We start from the raw sequence: 23,445 nt of genomic DNA, 5'->3' as shown, positions 1-23,445 counted from the left end.
AGCAAAAAAAAAATACTAAATCACTATTAGTTATAGCAAAAATATCAAGCCAAACACCAATGCAAGCAACCAATTTTACTGAATTAGTTTGGATTGAACCCAACTCCAATTTGTTTCATGATTTAGGTTTTTCTTTTTTCTTTTTTCTTTTTTCTTTTTTCTCTTTTTTTTTTTTTTTTAATGGAATGTATTACGAAGATGCAAAAATATTTTTAAATAATTTTGTACGCTTGTTACTTAATATGTAGCTCACGATACTCAATACTTCTTGATGCATGAATATATGAACTTAGGAAATTGGGAGTTAAACTCTAATGCTCATCTAAAAGCTGAATATTGGTTTAATTGTTAAACCTATTGAAGTTAGTTGAGATAATTGTTTCAAGTAAGCTTATACTAGTAACAAAATAAGGCGCACCTTTCCATACTTTCCCCTTTTCTTTTTTTCTTAACCAACAAGTATTTGAAGGCATGGCGGGTATATATTGCTGCATTTCCAGAAGATTAAAAAGTCTTTGAGGGCTTTTCTTCCTTTTTAGTAAACCTACCTACCTTCTTTTTTTTTTTTTTTTATCCCTGTTCCAAAAAATTACAAGCTAATGCTTATTGTCTTTTTTAGTATAATGAAGTTAAAAAAACAACAAGTATTTGAATTCATAAGTACACGGATTAATTATACCTATTTCAATAGAGTTTCATCATAAAAAACGTGTTATATTTACAAAATTTTACTATAGTTAATATTGGAACTATTTGGTCATAATCATTAATTAATAAAAAAAACTTTAAAAAAACCCCAAAATAAAAAGAACAAACAAGATAAAATAAGAACCAAAAAATATTATAAATCATAAAATAAAATTCATCAAGATATTAGTACTCTTTTTTTTTTTTTTTTTTTTTTTAACTCCCATAAGCAGTGATAGGAGATGTCACGCTTGAAGGACTTAAAGCCCTTTCGCTTTCCATATCCTTTCTGATACCGTCTAGAGAAGAATCCACATTAAAAGCAGAAGCCGAAAGACCATTCTTCTCCGAAGTACTATATGAATTAACATTAAAACCTGTAGTTGAGGGTTCTGGAGGATTTATAGTCTTCTTGTGATTTCCTAAACAACAAGAGCGACACCCTTTACTGGCACCATTACTTGAAACTGTGTTATTTGATATCGATGTTACTGCTGAATATAATGGATTGGTATTTGTGGGTCCAGAAAAATTGTTTTGAACAGGCTTTTTAGCACTTGAAGATTGAGTGTAAGAGAACATTCCAGGTGGTTGTTGCACTTGATTTTGCGAATCTAAATATGCATGAGAAGAATTGCTGTTTGATTCATTAATCGAAATATTTTCTGGTGTAAGAATGCTGTCAAAATTATTAAAGCCTTGAGAAATATCTGAAAATAAAGTATCTCCAGGTTCATTTGTCACCTTGGGGAAAGAACTGTCCTGAATATTTTGTGACATAATGTTTGAAGAAGAAAGTAACGAAATATCGAATGCACTACTAAAAGAATCTCTAGTGTTCACATCTTGATTACTGTTTGATTGCTGAGAAAGTTGTTCGCTAGAAACATAGCTGCCAAGTCCCTCCTTAGATATGTCAAATTGAGTATTTCCAAAATAATTCAAATCGCTATTTTGTTGTAAACTAGTATTTGAAATATTAAATTGTGAAATTCCCTTGCCCTTATTTGATGTTGATTTAATAAGCCCAGGATTGTGAGAATAGGTTGGAGTTGAAGAAGATTCAGATGTCGAATGCCCAATTGACGAAGGATGCGAGCCTAAAAACATAAGATTTTGAGGAGGATTTTTGTGTGTAGAACAGCCAGGGCACCGACAGTTTTCGTCACACTTACATTGCCCAGGTAAAACGCAACTTGCTGCAACAGTCATTTCCATAGGAGGCGAAGGTATGAATTCATTAAGATTGTCACGCTCATTCTCCAGATATGAAACCAAATCCGGAAGCTCCGCTTTTCCTTCACTGTTGTTAGTACTTAAAATACTCAACAAAACATCATCAAGATTAGACCCCATTGGAAGAATGAAGTTCGGTGGGCGTAATGAATCATTAGATGGTGCTATTATACCAGCAGAAATGCTGTCTTGAACACTCCCAATACTAGAATGAATATCTTGCGAAGGAATGTACCCAGAATTAGACAAATCGCTGATTTGTTTTGCCATTTGTGCTGAATCCACAGTGCTAGATGATTCAGAATCTATGAGTGAAGAAACGTTAAGATTTTTGATATCGAGAGGACTAGATTCATTAGTATCAAAACTCTTGGAAGAACAACAGGACCCTTTGGGCATTGAAAGTTTTTGTGGAACAAATTTAACGTTATTAATCGCCGAAGAACTTGAAATAGGTGTAGCTGAACCACCTGAACAGCAAGAAGAGCGTGAAATAGGAGCGACCGAATTACCTGAACAGCAAGAGGAGCGTGAATTTGGTGCAACTGAACCGCTTGAACAGCAGGAAGAAATTGGAACAGCAGGCTTTGAAGGTTTGCTTGAACCACCGCAACAAGAGGCTTTCCGGCTCACAGAAGATTGAGGTGTTTGAGCTTCTGAGCCGTAATCATGAATACTAACATTAATAAACTGAGATTCAGAAATGGATGAGGACCGTGGTGTTGATTGAACATTTTGAGGAAAGTTAAAATTAAATATAGGCTGATCTGGTTTCAAATTGATACCATCTTTGTTGAAAGAAAGGATAGAAGATACTGATGGATCAGAAACTGGCAAGTTTGAATTGGGCAACTGAGCTTTTGCAGGCTTTTCTTTGAATTCATTGTTGAAATTCAAAATATTTGAATTTGAATCAAAATCTAAGGGTAAAGAAGCCATGCTGGTAACACCACAAAAATCGCAATTTTCACAAAAGCAATCCTCTTTCCCACAGCATCGTACAATAGAGTCATTCTTCTTTTCCAAACGAGGAGTAGATGGCCCAGATATAGAACTTCGACTTTCTTGACCTGGATTTTCAGATATAAAATTGAAAACACGGTTTCTACGAGCCTCTATCAAGTCTTCTTCTGACAAAAATCTGGCTCCATTTTTCCCAACCTCAACATACTTCTGGTCAACAACACCCTTGATAGTAATAACTCCGCCTTTGGGTTTAGGTTTGCAGCCACACCCACACCGTTTTATTGGTTTAAAAGATGTTATTACCCCATCTTGTGAAGAACCTTTGCTTTCAGCTTCGGCATGAGAATCTTTTGACTTTCCCACAGAACTGGCTTTCCTGGGTCCACATAGACATCCTCCTGATTGACTTGCTTTTTCAATTTTCGAGCTGCTAGATGACGCAATATTTGGGGGTTCTGTCAGTGTGATAATTTCGTTGTTTTTCGGTTGGATCGCAACTCTCTTGTCGTTTACCGATGGTCTGCCTCTACTTCGAACTCGAATAAGAGTTCTATTACTGTGATTACAAGCTGATGATCTGTGGCCTCGAATACAGGGCAAACTATGAGAGTGGATTCATGGTTAGCTATTTTCTCAAATAGGAAGTAGGCAAATATATATTTTCTGGTGACATCAGATTTAACACATACCAGGAATATTTCTCGTTTTGATAAATAATCATTTTGGAGTAGTTGAAAAGGATAAAAATAAAAAAGGCAGCACCGACCAGCAATTAACAGCTGCCTAAAATTCAAATATAATATGAAGCTGAAAACTGAATAAATTTTACAAAAAAAAATAACAAAATCCGCAGAGGGAAGAAAAAGAGTACAATAATACTCCTAAAACGGCATGAACCCTAAAATTTTTTTTGTTCTCCATTATAGCCATAGTTCCGAACCGTGCTAAGGTTTTTTGAGTAAATTATATAACTATTTACGTAATAAAGATTACTCAGCTGCCATTAAAATTTTTAATTTTTTCACACAGTGAGTAAGCATACAAATATTACGTATGTTTCTAAATCTGCTCCTTCCGAGATTTTTAACGAACAAATGGCAAGTAAACCCGCGAGGTGAAGCCGAAGCTTGACAAGAAGAATGCTCATTGTTTCTCAACCTTCAATAAATGATTTAACAAATAAAGCTTTTGCTTTGAAATTAACATTTCTGTAGTTATTTTGATGAATATTCTTTTTAAATTAAATCAAAAATTTGCAACTGTTTGTGACGAAAACTATTTTATTTATATTGTGTTGAGACATTTAACTGAAATCCTCCAATAATGATCACCACTTTACGTATTTTGAATGGATACTGCATCTTTTTGTGCATATTTTACGTCCATTAAATTTTTTTTTATTTGTATCATTTTATAATTGTATTTAAGTATTGTATTTTAGTCTAAAATTTTTTAAAAAAAAACGAAAAAAGTCATTGAAATTGAAGATAGATTAATCTCTCTCTTCTTCCTATTTTTTTTTTCTTTTTTAAAGTTACATTTTCAACTGAATTTCTTCAATCAGCTCACCTCCAAGCTGCTCCATTTCCTCCATAATAGCCTGCTTGTTTAACACAACCAAGTTACTACTACTACCTTTACCATTCTTGGTCTTGCCTCCACTACGTTCAGAGCCTCCATCACTGACAGCAGTAACTGGGATAGTAGAATAGCCCAAGTTGACCTTGAATGGCTTAGGTTCATTAATACCCTGTTGCCAGATACCTGCAATCAAACTGGGAGCACTGCTGCAGTCCAAAGATCCATGGAAGAAAATAATAGAGTCCTTGTATTTTTCAACCAGATCCTTGTAGAACAACTCGATGGGGCGACTAATCTTGTATATTAACTCATCACCGGAGGGGAATGACGTGAGTAGCTGAAGGTTTCGGTATCCGCCAGTTTTTTTCTTTTTTTGAGGCTTGGATTCATCAGCTCTTGCATCATTGCTAGTTCCATTTGTATTTCTGTTTTGACCAAACTGCGGGTCACGAACATGAAGTACAATGTCGTAATCACTCAAAGAAGGCTTGAAAATTTGAGCAACCTTGACTTCTTCTGTGAATCGAGGATTGGTTAAAAGGTTGAGAGCAGCACGGGCAAGCGCTGTCATTCTAGAAGTCGAAACAATATTGGTAGTAGAGGGTGTAAAATTTTGTGACCACCTGATACCAGTATCGTCATCTTGTGTGCCAACAAACATTGTGGCGTGAGAAAGAGAAGGATCAGACTTTCTTAACACGTTAAAACTCTCCAAGAGTTGAAGATATTTGGAGTTATCCATTTGCACACCTTCAACTGCTGAAGCTCTATTAAAAACCTCTTCTTGCTTCTCCAAATCTCTGTCTGCAATTCTCTTAATGTCCAAAATCAAAGGCTCGTCACGCCAGTTCCAGTTGGCAATAAATTCCAACGTGCGGCAAAAAGCAGAAGATGGAGAGCTTGGGGGAACATAAGGTGCAGAATCTAGGAATGGCTTGAGAGCCAAAAGCTCAATCAACTCCTCAGAAATCTGGGATGTAAGTAAATGGCTGTTAAACCAAGTTTTCAGAAGACGAACAGCGGATGAATAGAAGGGGAATCGTCTGGAAAGTGTCAAGATAGATCTGGTGTGGACAATAACCCCGCTGTAAAGACGGTTATATTTGGCCAAGTAAGAAGTAGCATTTGTTAGCTTGTCAAACTCGGTATATAAATATTCGTCAACTTCGGTCTTGATTCTAAATCTGAAAATAAAGCCATCTGGTGTAACGAGTTGCAAGAATCTAATCTTGTCATTAGGCATAATCAAACCCTGGTCAGTTCCTACACTTGCAGAGTAGATATCAGCAGAGTTGACTGCCTCAGCCAGTTTTAATAAAAAGGCTGTTTTAGTTTCCTCGACTGCGCGAATGGTTTCAGGCCATTTTTGAGAGGTTTCAAACTCAATGATGCCCCATGCAACACAGTCATCACCATCGATATCAAACGGCGAAGGTGCAACGATGGAAGAGTCCCTCAAAGAAGGAGATGCTTCAGATACTCTACTAATGAGCATGTTAATATCTAGCGACATTTCGCTAAGGTGCTGCGTAGCCGCAGCAAAAGATTCACGTTTCAGCTGGAAAAAATTGGTTCCACTAACGCGAAGAGCGTTAGCCTGGGGAAGATTGGGAACCTTTAAAACATCGAGAAGAGCCTGATTACCAAAACTCAGGGTTGATGCAGTCTCTGAGCCAAAGTACTCTTCCACAAGGTACTTTGCAATGCTGAAAACTATAAAGCGATGAGGATTAGGTTTCCATTCAACAACCAACCGCAAAGTGCCGTCTTTAAATTTTCTAATCTCAGACTTGTTACCCCAGAATTTTGCAAAAGCTTGAGCTTCTTCCTTATGTTTAGAATCATCAGGAACAGGACCAAAAGTCAAAATCTTTTCACATTCGTGGTCATCAAGAAGAAGACCGACCATCACAGTGTCTCCATTTTTAACCTCATGCATGCGTCGTCTTTCCAGCCCCCAGTATGGTGTTTCCTTGTAGGTGATGTGAATATTATGCGCTCTACCCACATACCCATCACTCAAAGTTCTGAATAGCTTTTCAGCAAAATATCTCTTGTATGATGGGTATTTGATCTTTTCAAAAGGTGTGTAAGACAGATCATCGTCAGGAATAGGAAGCTCGACACTGTAAAAGTTAGTAGATAATTCGTAAACAAACAAACACAAAAAAAAAAAAAAAAAAAAAAAAAAAACTTACGTTAAATAAGTGTCATAACGAAGCTCAGAAACAAACAATTTTCTAAGGAAAATGAAATCAAATCGATCTTTGCTGTTATCCAAAAGCAAATCACAGGAAACGGAGGCCTCGTGGCGGATCATACTGTAGCTTGATTTGGAAACGTTTGCAAAGATGTTTGTATAATAATCACGATCTGTAACTAGAGGCACATCTAATTCATTTGCACTAAACTTTGAAGTTTGTCCTTCTTGGGCTGAAAACGAAAGCGCATTTTGTTGAAGGTCTACCGAGCTGAGAAATTGCAAGACACCCTTAAAAAGTTGATAACTACTGTAGCCCTTTAATAAAGTGTGGGTATCTGATCTAGTGCCGTTTAATAAAATGGCCGTCAGCATGGCCCATTCAAAGTGACCGAAACCTCCAGCAAAAGCTGAGCTGGAAAATCCTCGTTGGAACAACCATAATCTACCGAGTTGACAAGCATCTTTGAAGCTTTCACAGTCGATAACAGCACGGTGGAGGAACTCGTTATAAGTAGTGTAAGTTGCGTCAGTAAGAATGGAAAAGTTATAGAGGGGAGTTGCAGGCATGGTCAAGTCTTCTTTGGATGGTGGGAGCTGGACGCGAATTGCATTCTTTTCCGGAGAAAGTTTCTTGTAATCAAAGGCGTTTTGCGGTAAAGCGACGAGGATATGAATACTAAACTTGGAGCTACCAAAGTGAAGGTCTGATTTGCCATGTGCAGAAGTGATTCGAATGACAGGTTTTAACGGATCATCGTTAAGATACTTGTAGCTGAATATAAACGGAAGTTTTTCTTGTGAGGAAATTTTCTGGAGCTCCTTGACCAAGTAGGCAATGTAAAATGCACGCTTGTGGAGGTATCTATAATTCAGATAATCTTTTGATTGAATTAAATCTTTTGGCATGACAACAATCATATCGATAACATTTCCTTCAGGCTGTCGAATGATGGTTTTTAATGAAAAGCCACCTACAACGTTGACGCTGGCGGGAGGAAGGTATTGGAATGAATATTTAATATCGCGAGCGGGTTTGGGGTTGGAAAATGGAATGGCAATCTTTGTGGATGATTTTCGAATGACTTCTTCGGCATCGTCAAGAGAAAGTTCTTCAGTTGCTGCGATTGATTTTATGAGAGAGTTGAGCTTGAATAAAATCTTTTCCATCTTCTTGGTGGTCTTGTCATTAATTTTGACAGTTTTGAGCATTTCGTCAATCTTGAGCTTGAACAAACTTGATTTAAAAAGTTCTGGGGCTTCGCGAGCAGCTTGAACATCTTGTGCTGAAACTTCCTTATTTTTGACTGCCTTTTTATTTTCTTCTTCTATTTCATCTTCCTGAGCATGACCGTTTGATCCCTCCTCTTCGTCCTCCACTTTTTCTTCATCCGATTCTTCGTCCTCACTCAAAGAATCATCATCATCTTCTTCAGAAGTCAACAGATCAGGCTCGGAGCTGACGTCCGTAACCTTTTTTGAGGATGGTTTCTTATTGATGGGCTTTCCAGAGACCTTATTGTTGCTACTGGACTCTTTTAGCAAAGAAACTGCTTCTCTTTTACGTTTACCAACCATTTTTTTTGTGTGGAAAAAAAAATGTAGCTTGGATAAAGTCGTAAGTATTGTCTGTGACCTTGTTTTTAAATATTAGAACACAAGGAGAAAATTTTCTTTTAGAAAATTTGGTGAATAAAGACCAAAAAAAATATTAATCCAAAAACGCGTTGAGAAAAGATTTAAAAAAAAAAAAATTGGCGAACCAAAAAAAAATTTTTTTTCGTGTGTTTGTGATGTTTTGGTGTGTTTGATTGTTTATTACAAGCTGAAGACCAAAGTCAAGGACATGCAATGACAGTTTTTTTAGTGGTAGTGTAATATGCACAACCCTATGACGCAGGTAAGTTAGTACACTGTTTGCACTGTTAAAAAAAAAAAAATTAAAAAACACTGATAATGAATGTATATAAAGATAAAGAATCAGAAAGAGAGAAAGAAAGAAGGAGAGGTAAAAAAAATGGACTCAAGATAGTTGATCAAAGTTGATTGGCTTAAATTTCTAGTGAAGGTAGATTTTAAACCCTGTTTTAGAATAATTAATACCGTACCATGCATCTGATGAATCAAACACAGCACATGACTCATGTTGCTCAATAGTAGCAGCCTGTTGGATTTCATTTAAATACCCTAAATCATCTCTTTTCACTGTTATCCTTTTCATCACCATCTTCATTACTACCCTTGGAATTTTTTTAACTAAAATAACTATAGATACCACAGTTGTATTTGAAATACAAAGCACACGTATAGTTACGTTAGGTTTTCGAAAAATATAAAACAAATAAAAAAAATTACAAGCATACCATTATTCTCATAATGCTTGAAACTACCCCACTTTCTTATCAAATTAATGCTGCTACAAACGGGTTGTCTCGCTTGGCTGAAACATGCGAGTTAGAATCAGCAAAATTAGAAAGCATTCCCAGCGACTCTCTTTCACCAAGTAGTGATTGTAATATTGAACTTGAGGCTCGCATTGGCAGACTTGAACAAGATACATTATTATTGTCGAATACCAACAAGGCACAAGAAGAAACATTAGACGGGATTTCAAAGAAAATTAAAGGTTTGCAAGTTGATAACGAGCAAATTATTTCAACGATAATTAAGTTTAAGGATAATATTACCAAAACAATGAATGAGTTTATTACATATCAAACACGGTCGCTAAATGAAGCTGATTGCTATTACCAGTTTTCACAAGCACCTGAGGGAAATTACGGGTATACCCTTGATGTCATGAATGATTTGCTTACACAGGCTAATCTCCCAACAATACCTGAAGAAAGATATAATAATACCCAAGAAGAAAGGGAAGAAGATGACGATTTTGACATTGATTGCATTGCAGAATCCATTCAACAGGAGCTTCTTGAAGCTCAATATGACCCACTTAAAGACAATACCATTGACCCCAACATTGCTATTGCATTATCAAAGCTGCTAAATGAAGTGACTGAGAAATGTTCAGCCATTGTTACAAGTAAACTACATTCACAGAGTCAATTATACAAGAAGAAGAAGAAGAAGCATGTACACAATTAGTAATTTTCATAACATCGTAACTATAGGTTTAAATAAAAAAAGGCATTAAAAAAACTTTTCGTGCAATTAGCACCAAAACTTGTATGTTCTGTACCAAATCGATCTCGCAGCGAGCTCAGCTCTTTCTTGTTCAAGTTCTTCGGTAAGAGCAACCAAATCCACTTCGCGTCGGCCAGTGTCAATATCCATATCCTCAAGAGAAATATAGGAGGGTCTTTTCCAAACCTTCCAAAAAATGTAGCAAACAATAACAATGGGGGCGCAAAGGTAAGATTGGAAAAAGTTTGTAACATCTGCGCCACTTCCACCCAGTGGAAACAAGCCAGTCCAAAACTGAGCAATAAGAACCAAGCAGTTAAAGATAAAGCCAAACCATGAACCCCAGACACCCACCTGGGACTTAAACGCCAGTTCCTTAGTCGATCTACCTTTCTTGTAAAGAGCAGCCCTAAAGCGAATGTGGCAGAGGCAGACTGAGCCCCAAGTAAAGATGGAAGAAAGACCCGTCAGAGCCATCAGCCATGCAAACACCTTAGTTTCGACATCAGAAGCACTGACAAAGCAAAGCAAGCCAATAAAAGCAGACAGGGCCAAGCCACCAAGAGGGCGACCAGTTCTATCAATATAGCCCAAGATCTTGGGGGCATAGCCTTGAGCAGAAAGAGCCGCCACAGTACGAGAGCAACCATAAACTGCAGAATTAGCCACCGACAAAACGGCAATGAGAATAACGGCATTGATAATAGAAGGCAGGGCAGGAATGGCAGCACGCTTAATAGCAATAACAAAGGGTGAGGCAGTAATATCAACCGAGCTAGCACCCATCAAATTGGGGTCATTGTAAGGGACAAGAAGACCGACAATGGTAAGAGAAACCATATAAAAGAGAGTGATACGCCAAAACACTTGCTTAATGGCGCTGGGTAAAGTCTTTCGAGGGTTTGCAGTTTCAGCGGCAGCAAGACCAACAAGCTCAGTACCGGTAAAGGAAAAGGCGCCTGTAACAAAAACGGCACAAAGACCTTTAAAACCGTGATTAAAAGAGCCAGGATCATGCCAGTAAAGACCTCCAATGTAACCACCAGTAGGACCGCCACCGCAATTCAAAATAATACCGAGAATTACAAAGCCAATGACTGCCAAAACCTTAATTAAAGAAAAGATGAATTCAGCTTCACCATAACCCTTAACGCCAAACAAATTGACAGCCAAAATAAAAAAGTAAAAAATAGAGACCCAAGCCGCGGCATTAATATCTTTATTCCAGTATTGAACAGTTAGTGAGGCAGCGACAAGTTCAAGGGGGAAAACCGAAAGCCAAAGCAAAGCATAGTTCCAGCCCATGGCAAAGCCCCAAGCGGGATCAATAAAGCGAGTTGAAAAAGTACTAAAAGCACCTGAAACAGGGAAAGCAACGGAAAGTTCACCGAGAGCTTGGACAGTGCAGTAAAGCATGGCGCCAATAAGAGCATAGGCAATGAGGAGAGAGGCAGGGCCACCTGTGGCTAAAGCTTTGCCTGATCCGATAAAAAGACCGGTACCAATGGCACCACCAATGGCAATCATTTGCAAGTGGCGAGCCTTCAAGCTTCGTTGAAGAGGTGAGTTTGCAGTTGCGCGGGCAGCTCGCTCAAGTGGAGTCAAGGTTTCATATTCATCTTCGCTAAACTCAGCAGTCTTGAAGGAGCTCTTGAAGCGGTTCCATTTTGACACCTTTTCATAGGAAATCTCTTGAGTATCGAGAGGCGTGATAGCAATGTTTCCCTCCTCTAACTTCATTTCATTAAAGTCGTTCTCAGGTTTGTCTGAGAATATTATTGGTTTGCTCATTGTGTTGTGTGTAGATCAAGTATTGTAAATTACCAAGTGGAGACAAAAAAAAAAGACAATGAACAATTAGAAAGAAGAAAATGCAAAAAAAAAAAAAAAAAAAAAAAAAAAAATATATAATAATAGAGGATAAATATTGAGAAAGAAAGAAAGAATGAAGAGAAAAAAAAGAATTAAAAAAAAAATTTCTTTTGAAACAGGTGGAAATCTACCAGTATTTATTTTTTTTCCGGATCGTGTTTGAAATTTCCAGAAAAAATAGACAAACAGGTTTTTTCAGCATTAATCAAGTTTTTTTTTTTTTTAGATTTATTATCTAGTTACGTAATTTAAAAGGGCCCCAGTCCTTTTCCATTTATTTATTTTTTTTTTCTTTCTCTTTCTCTTTCTCCACTTGATAATTTACAATAATTGTTCTTATTACTCTTTTGACTTTTTATTTTTCTTTACCTAAACAAGAGAATTTACCCCAGGAATTAAAGCATTTTAAGCTAAGCAAACGGCAGTCTTTTTTTTTTGTTTTTTGTTTAAAGCTTATTTATAAGAAAAAAAATGGTACTCGGCATTAGTTCAACTTTAAAGGAAAGCCAGTTGTTATGATTGAAAAACTTTTTTTTTATAGTATTGAGTACATGATATAAATATATATACATACACACACAAATCGATAAACATCTATTTGTGGGGAGAATAAATCGATTTAAAGGAATTTCAAATATACAGATTGTTTTTTAGACAAGTATAAATGTTTGTATCTTTTCCACAATCCATCATCCCGATTGCATGACTATTAAAAATACTTTGATTATTACTATATTTAAATTTTTTAGTATTTAGAAAGTATAGCGTGATTAAGTAAATACGGAACAGAAGGAATAAGAATAAGAATAAGAATAAGATACAAAAAAAAAAAAGAACTAAGTTAAAAAAAAAAATGGACATATGGAAGTTCTTGAGATTTGCCGGTGAAGACAAAAGTCCGTGGATTAAGTCAAAATTATTTGTGTCGCCTAGAGTTACGAGATGAAAAGAAAAATGAGGTTTCCTAAAAGGGAAACGCGTGGAAGTGAATAATCCAACGGTTTTTTTTTTCTTTTCTTGTCTAAGCTCTTTAATTTTTTTTTTTTTTTTTGATAAGAAATCAGTCTTGGCTATTGAAAACATGAATCACAAAAGTGAATTTTTGAATAATGATAATCTCAACCTTCTTTATTAGATGATCTATTGAAAATTTTTTTTTTAATTCTACTTGGAATTACTTCTAATCTTCATTCATTTATTCATTTTTTTTTTTTTCAAGTAAGAAAAAATAAAAAAAAAAAAATAACGATTGGAACTGCTTGAAATTTTAAAATTTTTATTTCTTTAAAAATTTACAGTTGTGGCGCTTTTATTTCTCTTTCTTTTTTTCTATCCACATGAATGGTTTCGGCCTGCGCCTAAACCCAACTCAAATTGAATGTTTGTAAATATGCGTAACTGTTGATTTAACTATAACTTGATGCTTAAAATTTCCCATCAACGGCTCATTTCCTACAAAAAAAAAAAAAAATAGAAAATTTTAAAAATTAATTTTTTTAAAAAAAAGATATTTTCACCAGATCTTAAAAGGTTCATTTAGAAACACCAACTTTTTTTTTATTTAATACGGAATCAACTATACAAATTTCCGTCAAGATGACCTTTTTTTTTTTCATTCTCTCCCCCGCCTTTCAATGAAAAAAAAAAAAAAATTTTTTTCTTCTTCTTTTTTTTCTCCTGTCAAAGGTCTCAGTTTCCATTCCTGATATAACTTATAACTTTCGGTGTGCCTTTTAACCAAGTAATGATCAATTTCAGTGAAGAAAAACAAACTACATCACCAAGAATTCGAATCAAAGAGCAAAAATTGACCGCCGCTTTTACCTGATTTGGGTTCCAGATCACACTCCTCCTCCTTCTCCTCCTCCTCCTCCTCCTCCCCCCACCAAAAAGTAGGTACTTGAAAAATTTCTCGTAATAATATACGGGTGTAAACTAAACTAACCTAATACCGTTGGGGAACCACGGCTTGGAAGGGGATTATATATATATATATATACGGCACTGCGGTACACGGCTGGCTTTGTTAGGGTATTGTGGTGATGGTGGTATTAAGTTTGTGAAGGATTTTGTCCTTTCTTTGGGGGGAAAAAAGTGAAGAACGAACTTGAAGTTTCTAGAGTTAAAGAAACATGGAAAAAAAAGAGGTTGAAAGATATAATGATATTCAATGATTGTATTAATTATATTGATTAATAGAAGGTGAATTTTTTTTTTCTTGATAAATTAAAGATAAGTTATAACAATATTAAAATAACAGTCATTGTACAACTCTCAGTAGTTTGAATAAGGTTTCTTTCTTCTTTTTTTATTTTTATTTTTATTTTTACTTGCTAAAAAAAAGTCTCGGCAGAAAGCAATATTGCCATTCCTATTTGCTACATAGTACCCAGTGACATGTTTTTTTTTTGTCCAGTTGACAATAGACTGACTACACGACAAAGAGCAATGAAATAAAGAAGAGAGAGAGAAAAAAAAGGATATAAAAAAGAAAAAAACAAATAAACAGGTTTACTACATTTCAGTTACAAAGAATGGAAAAGAAACAATATAGTTACAAACTTTTTTATGTACATAGTATCACCAAGTTTTTATGGTACTTTCGGAAAAGTTGAGGAAATAGAGGAGAACAAATTAGGTGAATGAATATTCAATCAAATCAAGTCTTTTTTTTTTGTTTAACTTTTTCAATTGAGTGGTTTAAAAAAAAAAAAAAAGAACCTAAAAAAAAAAACAACAACAAAATTGAGAAACAAAAACAAAAAAAATATCAAGGCAAAATTTTTTTATAAAAAAAAATAATATATAAGAAATAAATATATTTCAATATGATGTGTGTAAGGTTTGTATGTTATGCAAAGTTTTCTTTTTAAATATGAAAAAAAAATTGCGGGGTAGAGACATAAATAAAAGAAGAAACTAGGAATTATCATAATTGACTGCTTCTAGAAATAGTTAAACTGGGCGCTGTATTGCCCATGGACTTTTATTGGATTTGTTGTGGGGTAATATATCTATTGTTTAAATGAAAAAAAAAATAACGGTTTATAGGTATAATAAAGATGAGCCCATCTTTTAGGCTTATAATTATAATTATAATTATAATTATAATTATGATTATGAATATTCTTTTTATTTTTATTTTTTCTTACTTTTTAAAGCTGAATATTATCCTTGATTATCCGCAATTAGCCATTCAAAATTGGAATGATTATTCTTCGTTTAATTAATAAAATGAACTTCAATTAAACTAACACATGTTTTTTTTTTATATTTTTTTTAATTTTGTTTAAGGATACTGGTAAAAAATTATCATCAAAATAATTATTTCAAAAATTGATCAAAACTAAGCCATATTTATCATTATAATTGTAAGATATCAATTGATTCAATTGATTGTCAGTAAAAAAAAAAAAAAAAAAAAAAAAAAAGAGTTCACCAAATATTCTTTTCTTTTAAAATTTTTTTTTTCCCTCCAATTTACTATAGCTTCGGTAGTTGGCGGATAACACACATGTGTTTTTTTTTGTCCCAAAACAGAAACTTATTCCTATAGACTGAACACATTCACATTTTTTTATTCGACACCCTCGAGGCCCTGTTACCTTTAATCTCCTCACCGTTTTTTTTTTTTTTTTTTTTTTTTTTGAAAATATATAAGCTTACCCCACTATTTTCTCTCTTTAATTTATTTTTGCGACGTCATCTATAACAAGATTCTATTGAAAAAAAGATTTTTCCATGCGATAGATTAAAAGAAACAAGAAAAAGTGAAAGAGACCCCATTGAGGGGTCTTTAGTTAATGTATATTATTTTAATAATACATTTTTGCTATGAAATATAAACACGGAGACTAATATAATTAAAATTTTAAGATTAACTATATATATCCGATAAATTTAGTTACCCGCCGTGTCCGATAGTTGATACACTGATCTCTCCCCACCACTACCACCACCACCACCACCTCATCCTGTTCTTCTCCTCTTTTTTTAGATATTTGTAAATAAAAATCTAATAACAATTATATACCAAAAGAATATAAGAGGGTACAAAAAAAAAATAAAACATGCGGATATAAAATATTTGTTTTTTTATGTTTGGGGTTATGTGTTGAACTAGAAAGCTTGTAAAAGAAGAAGGAGGAATGTATTTAAAAAAACCGGATATTTGATGATGGTCGGTTAAAGTTGAAATTTAAAAGAGGGGATTTTTAATGAATTGATAAGCAAAAAAATGATAAAATAAAAAAAAATATATATATAAGAATAATTTTGAAAATAAGTATTAAATAGTTACTAAAAGACTATTTTTTTTTTAAGTGTATTTGATAATTGAATATCAATGAAATATTTGATTGATACCCAAATGATATTTCTTTAAATGTTGAAACTATTTAATTTAAAAAAAAAAAAAAAACCGATTTGGATTTAAATTAGTGAATTCACTCGAATAAAAAAATTATTTTTTTTAATTTACCATTAATTTGATTAAAATATTTGGTGTTGATATTATAAGTGGACATTGGCAAATAGTTTGAATAGACGTTATTTCTGGTATTTATATTCAAATGATTAATTAATAAAACCCTAGAACACTTTTTTTTTCTTTTTTTTTTTGGTGATATTATAAAATAAATTTTTTTTTATTACTTTGATAAGTATTTATTTACCCCATTTGTTTTGTTAAGATAGTGGAGATATATATTTGATTAACTATTTAATTATTGTTATTGTTTGTTAAATTTAAATTTAAATTTAGTTAAGTTAAGTTAAAGTTTTAAGAAACCTTTCTTCTAAAACTTATTTACTATATATTTCCAGGCTCTTTGTTCGATTCTTTGATACCATACAAATATATATATAAATATATTTTTTATTTTACCATTTAACCATTACTATTGTGCACAAAAGTATAGTGCTATATATATAAACACATGTGCTCACTTACGCATACAAAATTGGGTTTGGTGAAAATTTTCTTGTTTTTATTTTCTATAATTGAGAATCGTCATTCTTATATACTCCTTGAAATTCTTAAAAAGATAAAAAAAAAAAAAAAAAAAGAAAGGTCCCCGTTCATTTGGAAAAAGTTTTTTTTGTTTTTTGTTTTTCTTCCCCCCCGATCGATCTTAAGAATTTGCTACTTTATTACCAGATGTAGTAACTTGTTCGAAGATATATTTACCATTTTTTTTTTTTTTTTTTTTTGAAATAATAACAATAAAAAAAAGAAAAAAAAAAACCTTTATCAAGCACAATTCCAAAAAAAAGAAAAAAAAACATTCCATTCTTTTCATTTTTATTTTTTTTATTTCCCTTGTTGTGTTTCTCTGTATTTCCTGTCACGTTTTTTTTTTTTTTTTATTATTCTCGGAGAATCGAAAAAACCAAAAAAAACTTATCATTCCAAGACGTTTAAGAAGAAGAAAAAGAAGAAGAAAAAGAAGAAGAAAAAGAAGAAGAAAAAGAAGAAGAAGAAGAAAAAAAACTCCCCCCCCGACTTTTCCATTTGTCTATTTTTCTTTTCTTTTACTTATTTCATTTTAATTTTTTTTTTATTTTTTGATAATACAATTATATCGTTTATCTTTTATTTTATTTTATTTATTTATTTTTTTTTTTGGCAGCAGCAGAAGCAGCAGAAGCAGCAGCAACAGATGAACTTTTTTATTCCCCTGAATATTTTATTTTTTTTCTTTTGTTAAACTTAAAAGGGCTTCTTTTTATTTTTATTTTTATTTTTATTTTTTTTATTTTTTATTTTCTTTCTTCTTAAACACCTTAAAAAAAAATTGTTTTATTTACTTGCCTCCAAAGAATAGACCTTTATCTTATCTCACAATATACATACAACAATAACATCCAAAAGTGCTGCTTTTTTTACAACATATTTCTCTCTCTACAAACACTATCTATCCTTTACCAATAACAGTAACAAAAATAAAAATAAAAATAAAAAACAAAAACTGTCATTGAGTTATCATTAAATACTTTTAAGGGTTAAATATATTATTTATTAATTAATACCTTCAAAATTTCTACAATCATGCAACAACAAAGCACAGGAACTAATGGCCACGGATACACGGACAATAGTCACAACGATAGTGATTACTTTTGGTCCCATCATCATAATCCCCGTTCAGATGACGACAATGATAATGATAACGATAATGATAATGATAATGATAATGACAATGACAACAATGACTACGGAGCTACTGCGGAAATTCCTGATGACTCAAGAAATCTCACAGCCAATACATCACCTGCAGCTTCAACCACTACGGGAATGAGCGGATGCATGACTTTGACAGCGCTGGCGCTGTTGATGACAGTGATTGCACTGTGGACAGTCCGTGATGTAATTCAGGGGAACCGTCGGGTGCCCGAGGGTGGTGGCGAGGCCGAGGAGGTATTGGCTATTGAAGCTGTGGAACAGGGACTTGTATGTGTGATAGTGTGGGCGTTGGCATATGCAGTTGGGTTTCTTGGGGTACCCCAGGTAGCTGTTGATGAGGATGTATCTGGGGAGAATAGGACGAATATAGTTGATGAAGAGCTTGGATTAGGACAGCAAAGAAATGAAAGTAATCCGACTAGTAGGCGAAGCAGTAGTCGAAGCAATGGTAAAGGGTGGTGGCAAAAATCAAAGAGACATCGGCTTTTGATGATTCGGAAGCGAAGACTACTTCACAGTCTAGGAGGGTCTAAATGGACAGATGAGCATGCGTGGCTTGTGCTTGGGGTTGCATATACGAGTGTGACTGTGGCATTGGCATGTTTAACACTTGCTGTTGCTGTGTGGGCATATGTGACAAATTTAGTGGATGTTGTTGGGCCTGGTGAGGGAGGAGAAGGACCCGGTCATTCTCCGCCTGAAGATCAAGTCCCGGAGCCTCCGCACATTTCAGCTGGGGCTGGAGTAGTGCTTGCTGCGGCGTTTGCATGTGTTAGTGCAGTGTTGTTTGGGGTATCATTGAGGCGGCTGTGGGGGGTTACAGCAGAGCGAGAAGAGGAGGCGGAGGCAGAGGCTGAAGCAGAAGCAGAAGCAGAGGAAGAAGAAGAAGAAGAAGAAGAAGAAGAGGAGAGGAGGAGGAGGAGGACCAATAATGGAAGATTTGAAGATGGTGATGGGATAAGTCCAGGAATTTCAGGTTTTGAAGGTGGGACAAGACCAGAGGTTGTACTGAGGCCGGCATTGACACCTTCGGACATTTTAGGGGAAGGTACAATAAGTAAGGGAGGCGTTGGTGGAGGGTACCGGACGTTTGGGACGACCGATAGGAGTGTATGATGTTTATTAGTTGGGTTTGGGTTTAGGTTTGGGCTTGGGTTTAGGTTTAAATTTAGACTTAAGTTTAGGGTTTAGGGTATTTGTGAAAAATAAATAGAATAGAGAGGAATGATTATTAAAAGATTAGATTGAAATAAATAAAATAAAATAAATAAAAAAAAAAAATAAATAAAAAAAAAAAAATAAGGCCTCTCACATTTAAATAGAAGATTTATAAATTGTAAAAGCCGGAATAGAAACCCGAGAAAAAAAAATAAAAAATAGAAACTTAAAGTGAGCCTTAATTATCGGGCTTTTTTTTTTTTTTTTTTTTTTTTTTTTTGATAAACAATATTAAGCCAGTGCGTTATGATGATATATGATATGACCTGAGCTTGAGTTCTTTTTTTTTTTTTTTATTGATATTTTTATTTGTTAATACGATGAAAACGTTTTGATTTTTTCAAAGAGCTTCTTTTTTTTTTCTTTGTTATATTTAAAACTTCCAAGGTTTAAATTGATATTAAATGAATAGAAAAAAAAAATTTAAAATGAAGATAAAGATGTCTGAATGATATTTTATTTATTTTATATATATATATATATATATTTTCATTTTATTTTCAAAAGGTCTAATAAAAAGAGGCAGGTAGTCTCAAGTGATAAGGTTTATTTCATAAAAAAAAAATAAATAAATTAAAGAAGAAAAAAAAAAAAAAAAAGTCCCGACCCGACCTAACCCGTATGACACGTGACTAAATTATAATGTCGTCATCTGGCTGACAAGCAGGCAAAGGCAGGCGGGTTTTGTGGCAGCCGAGGAAAGTTTGGGTGGCAAATAGACAAATGAAGGTGTGTGCGGCTTTTATTTGGATTGTTTATGACTTTTTTTTTTTTTTTTTTTTTTTATCAAATATATATAGTACGAAAAAAAAAAACAAAAAAAAAAAAAGATTTCAAATAAGCATGAAATTATATATAAATATATAAAAAAAAAGAAAACCTTTTTAAGGAATAAATGCCAAATAATAGAATGAAAATGAAAATGAAAAAGAAGAAGAAGAAGAAAAAAAAAAAGCATTTATTTATTATTTATTTTATTTAATAAATAATGTTGATTTCAGGCAAGTCAAAAAAAAAAAAAAAATAAAAAAAAAAATTAAATTCAGTATTATTAGTTTTAAGCAGATTGCGCGATAACAATGGAATTTAACATAACAGTTCTTATCAGTCAATCAATCAATCAAAAATAAATATATAAATAAATAAACAAAAATGAACTACTTTTTCATTTTTTATTTTTCATTTTTTATTTTTCATTTTTTATTTTTCATTTTTTAAAAAAAAAGGTCTTTACAGGAAAGTCGTATGTGTATTTTTTTTATATAAAAAAAGCATTAAATTTATATATTTTTCTTTCATATCAATCATTAATAGACTAAACTTTCTTTATTTATTTGAAAAAAATAAAAAAAAATAAAAAAAAAATAAAAAGAAGAAAAATTAACAATAAATTAAAAGGAAATTGTAATAATAAATAACATTAATAAATTTGTTTATATAGACACCGCCGGGAAGAAGAAAATAGAAAAAACAAAAAATCAATTTTTTTTTTTTTTTTTTAGTTTTGGCGAGGCTCAGCGTTTTTTTTTTTTTTTTTTTTACTTTTGTTAGTCACACACACACACAAGGTTTTTTATATAAACTTCTCTCCACACTATAAATATCCTTCCTTGCCCAAGGTTTTACATTTTTTTCTTCTTTCCTCTTACACCTTAAAATATTCTCTTTTTTTTTTTTATTTATTTATTTCAACTCTCTCACAATTTTTTTCTTATAAATCTCAATACTTTTTTTAAACAAACTCAACTCAACTCAACCCAAATAATCTACACTTTTATATTATAAATATATCTATCATCTATTTATCTATCTAATATGACCTCCACTATCGCCATCTCTATCAAATCTGTTGCTGGCTCGGGTAAGTCATCATGCAATAACTCTTGTTGCTTATCTACTACTAAAAACTCGCCCATTCTAACCTTACCAGCTTTTATCCTCAATGTCGAACCTTCAAAGACTATTGCAGATGTCAAGTCTCTGCTAGCAGCACATGATACTTCTATCCAAGTCGACTCGGTAGTTCTGATATACGCTGGTAAGCCTCTTGACGATGCTAAAACCTTGGCGGACTATGCCATTCAAAACGAGTCTACCCTTCACTTCTCTACAGGTCGTTCAACTACTTTACCTGAAACATCATCATCATCATCATCATCATCAAATGCTACAACTACTACAACTACAAAACCATCTCCAAGCAAAAAGTCAAAAAAGAGATGTTCAGCTAAAAACTGTATCTCGGCTCCTCTCCGCTATGTCGGCGACTGCCAGTTTTGCAACGGTCATTTCTGCTCAAAGCACCGTCTTTTAGAGCAACATTCTTGTGTTGGTCTTCAAAACTGCAAACAGCAACTTCATGAGTATGTACTATTTTTATTTTTTATCTTTTTTTATTTATTTGTTTTGAGTCATTTGAGAATTTGTGCGCTTTTATCGCCACTTTTTTTTTTTCTTATCTGCTCAACTCAAGTTACACCACATTTTACCCCTTGCGGTGGCGTGCGGCTCAAAGTTTTAAAAATAACAACACTCTACTAACACCTTTTTTCTTATAGGCGAAACGCTGTCAAACTCCAGTCGGAACAAACTGTCGCCAATAAAGTCTAAGGCCTTTGAAATGGCTTTAAATGACGATGACGATGACCCATTAACGATGACGAATTTCCTTTAGAGATGTTTACTTTTTTTTGTATTGTACTCTTGACGCTCTTTAACGACATGATATGATTTTTTATTATTATTTTTTTTTTTTGATTACGACTTTATTCCCTCCTCCTTCTCACACCTTTCCCCCCTTTTTAATTTCTTTCCATCTCCTGGACCTTTTCCCTATCACCCCCTTAGTCTCTGTACTTTTATATACTTCGACTACTTTTTTATTTTTTTTTTAGGGTTTTATAAACTACCCTACAAACCTCCCCCTTCTCATCTCTTAATTTCATTTTTTTTTTGTACTTTGTTTAGATAATAGTGATGACATTCTATTTTATTTATTATAAACACATTAAATCCTCTAAACTTGAAGCCCATGGGCAATGCCAAACTCAACAGCCTCTTTAACATTATCCAAAATCTGCTTGGGTTGAGCAACAATCGTGGCCAAGTCCTCATCTCTAAACACTCCTGTGCGCACCAACAGCGAGTACCATCCGTAGTTATTGGCCCCCATGATATCCGACGCCGGGTTATCACCTACCATAAAAACAGTGTGCTCTGGGCCTAGCGCTGCTTGTCCTCCAAACCGCTTTGCCCGCCAGTCATTGAGCACCTGCTCCGCGTATCGGTATGTGTGCTCAAACGGTTTCCCAATAACTGTGGTTTTCAACTGGGCTCCATGAGTCATTTCCGCATATAACCGCTCAATGGTGATTCGGAACATGCCCTGGCCAAACCTTGGCATTCGGTAGTTATTTGCCCACAACAAATCATTGCAACAGAAATAAATAGGTACAGAAGGTATGCTCAGATCGTTGATTGTGGGCGCAGATACTTGAGAGTTTTTGTTATGAGTTAAGTGTAAGTCTCGACGAGTACCAAAGTATCCGTGCTGAGATAACAACAAGTCAAGCACAACCTGGACATCGGTGCCCATATCACGGGGGTCGTTAAACACCAACACAGCATCAATCTTAGCTTCCCCAGACTCAGGCTCGTACAGACGTTTAGGTCGTGCTATGGTGGCAAGTTCTTCAGGAGAGTACCTGTGGAACGGCCATACTGAGGGGTCTGAGCGTACCACATCTGCAGGAATAACCACATCTTCGAACCCGTATACTTCCTCAGCCACGCGGCGACACTTATCACCGTCACCGCCAACCACCAAGATACGGTGGTAAGTTTGTGCAAGGGCACGGAATGGTGTATGGGCCTGGACTAACTGAGGCTCGGCAATAGGGAAGTCAAGTAAATGGGAAAGTTCGTCAACACGTTCACGCTCAGACTTACCACCGCCATTGGTGAGAAGAATCCAAGGGACTTTGTGAGCAGCCAAAAGTTCAAGCGCAGGCTTTGCTTCTGGAATTGCAGTTTTGCCTCGCAGCAGTACACCATCAATGCTTTAAAAAAAAATGTTAGTTTGTATATATATGGGGGATGGAAAAGAGTTTATGACTCACTCAAAGGCAAAAGCTATTTTGTTTCCAACGGGCTCTGGAATATATGAAGAAGGATGTTGCAGAGTAGTAACAGTGCTTGAGAAACTGCGACGTGCTGCTGCTGCTGCTGCTGCTGCTGCTGCTGCTGCTGCTGCTGCTGCTGCTGATGCCAATTGACAGTGTCTGGGGACTTTCAAAGCAATGGAAAGCATTGTTAAATTGATAAAGTTATTATATTCTAAAAAGTCTATATATCTGGG

General features: G+C 34.3%; 7 protein-coding genes across 7 annotated transcripts; 3 read left to right on the top strand and 4 right to left on the bottom strand.

Moving 5' to 3' along the window:
* Positions 1 to 903: 903 nt before the first annotated feature.
* SAPINGB_P005023 (uncharacterized protein) lies at positions 904 to 3,610 on the bottom strand (the record flags this gene model as incomplete). Its single annotated transcript, XM_031999738.1, has 2 exons — positions 904 to 3,490; positions 3,579 to 3,610. The coding sequence occupies 2 exons, from the start codon at positions 3,608 to 3,610 to the stop codon at positions 904 to 906; spliced, it is 2,619 nt and encodes an 872-aa protein (XP_031855629.1).
* Positions 3,611 to 4,423: 813 nt separating this feature from the next.
* SAPINGB_P005022 (uncharacterized protein) lies at positions 4,424 to 8,248 on the bottom strand (the record flags this gene model as incomplete). The annotated part of the gene is made up of 2 exons (XM_031999737.1): positions 4,424 to 6,596; positions 6,669 to 8,248. The coding sequence occupies 2 exons, from the start codon at positions 8,246 to 8,248 to the stop codon at positions 4,424 to 4,426; spliced, it is 3,753 nt and encodes a 1,250-aa protein (XP_031855628.1).
* A 798-nt stretch (positions 8,249 to 9,046) lies between these two features.
* SAPINGB_P005021 (uncharacterized protein) lies at positions 9,047 to 9,775 on the top strand (the record flags this gene model as incomplete). Its single annotated transcript, XM_031999736.1, has 1 exon — positions 9,047 to 9,775. One exon carries the CDS (start codon positions 9,047 to 9,049, stop codon positions 9,773 to 9,775), a length of 729 nt encoding a protein of 242 aa, XP_031855627.1.
* Positions 9,776 to 9,841: 66 nt separating this feature from the next.
* SAPINGB_P005020 (uncharacterized protein) lies at positions 9,842 to 11,605 on the bottom strand (the record flags this gene model as incomplete). Its single annotated transcript, XM_031999735.1, has 1 exon — positions 9,842 to 11,605. The coding sequence occupies one exon, from the start codon at positions 11,603 to 11,605 to the stop codon at positions 9,842 to 9,844; it is 1,764 nt and encodes a 587-aa protein (XP_031855626.1).
* Positions 11,606 to 17,735: 6,130 nt separating this feature from the next.
* SAPINGB_P005019 (uncharacterized protein) lies at positions 17,736 to 18,986 on the top strand (the record flags this gene model as incomplete). Its single annotated transcript, XM_031999734.1, has 1 exon — positions 17,736 to 18,986. One exon carries the CDS (start codon positions 17,736 to 17,738, stop codon positions 18,984 to 18,986), a length of 1,251 nt encoding a protein of 416 aa, XP_031855625.1.
* Positions 18,987 to 20,903: 1,917 nt separating this feature from the next.
* On the top strand, positions 20,904 to 21,698 carry SAPINGB_P005018 (uncharacterized protein; the record flags this gene model as incomplete). The annotated part of the gene is made up of 3 exons (XM_031999733.1): positions 20,904 to 20,949; positions 21,019 to 21,451; positions 21,647 to 21,698. 3 exons carry the CDS (start codon positions 20,904 to 20,906, stop codon positions 21,696 to 21,698), a joined length of 531 nt encoding a protein of 176 aa, XP_031855624.1.
* Positions 21,699 to 22,104: 406 nt separating this feature from the next.
* On the bottom strand, positions 22,105 to 23,397 carry SAPINGB_P005017 (uncharacterized protein; the record flags this gene model as incomplete). The annotated part of the gene is made up of 2 exons (XM_031999732.1): positions 22,105 to 23,146; positions 23,207 to 23,397. 2 exons carry the CDS (start codon positions 23,395 to 23,397, stop codon positions 22,105 to 22,107), a joined length of 1,233 nt encoding a protein of 410 aa, XP_031855623.1.
* Positions 23,398 to 23,445: the final 48 nt, after the last annotated feature.

This window comes from Magnusiomyces paraingens, assembly GCF_902498895.1.
Source record: "Magnusiomyces paraingens strain CBS 517.90 genome assembly, contig: contig4, whole genome shotgun sequence".
NCBI classification, from domain to species: domain Eukaryota; kingdom Fungi; phylum Ascomycota; class Dipodascomycetes; order Dipodascales; family Dipodascaceae; genus Magnusiomyces; species Magnusiomyces paraingens.
Note: the sequence above shows the minus strand (reverse complement) of the source record. Positions and strands in the feature narration are given on the sequence as shown.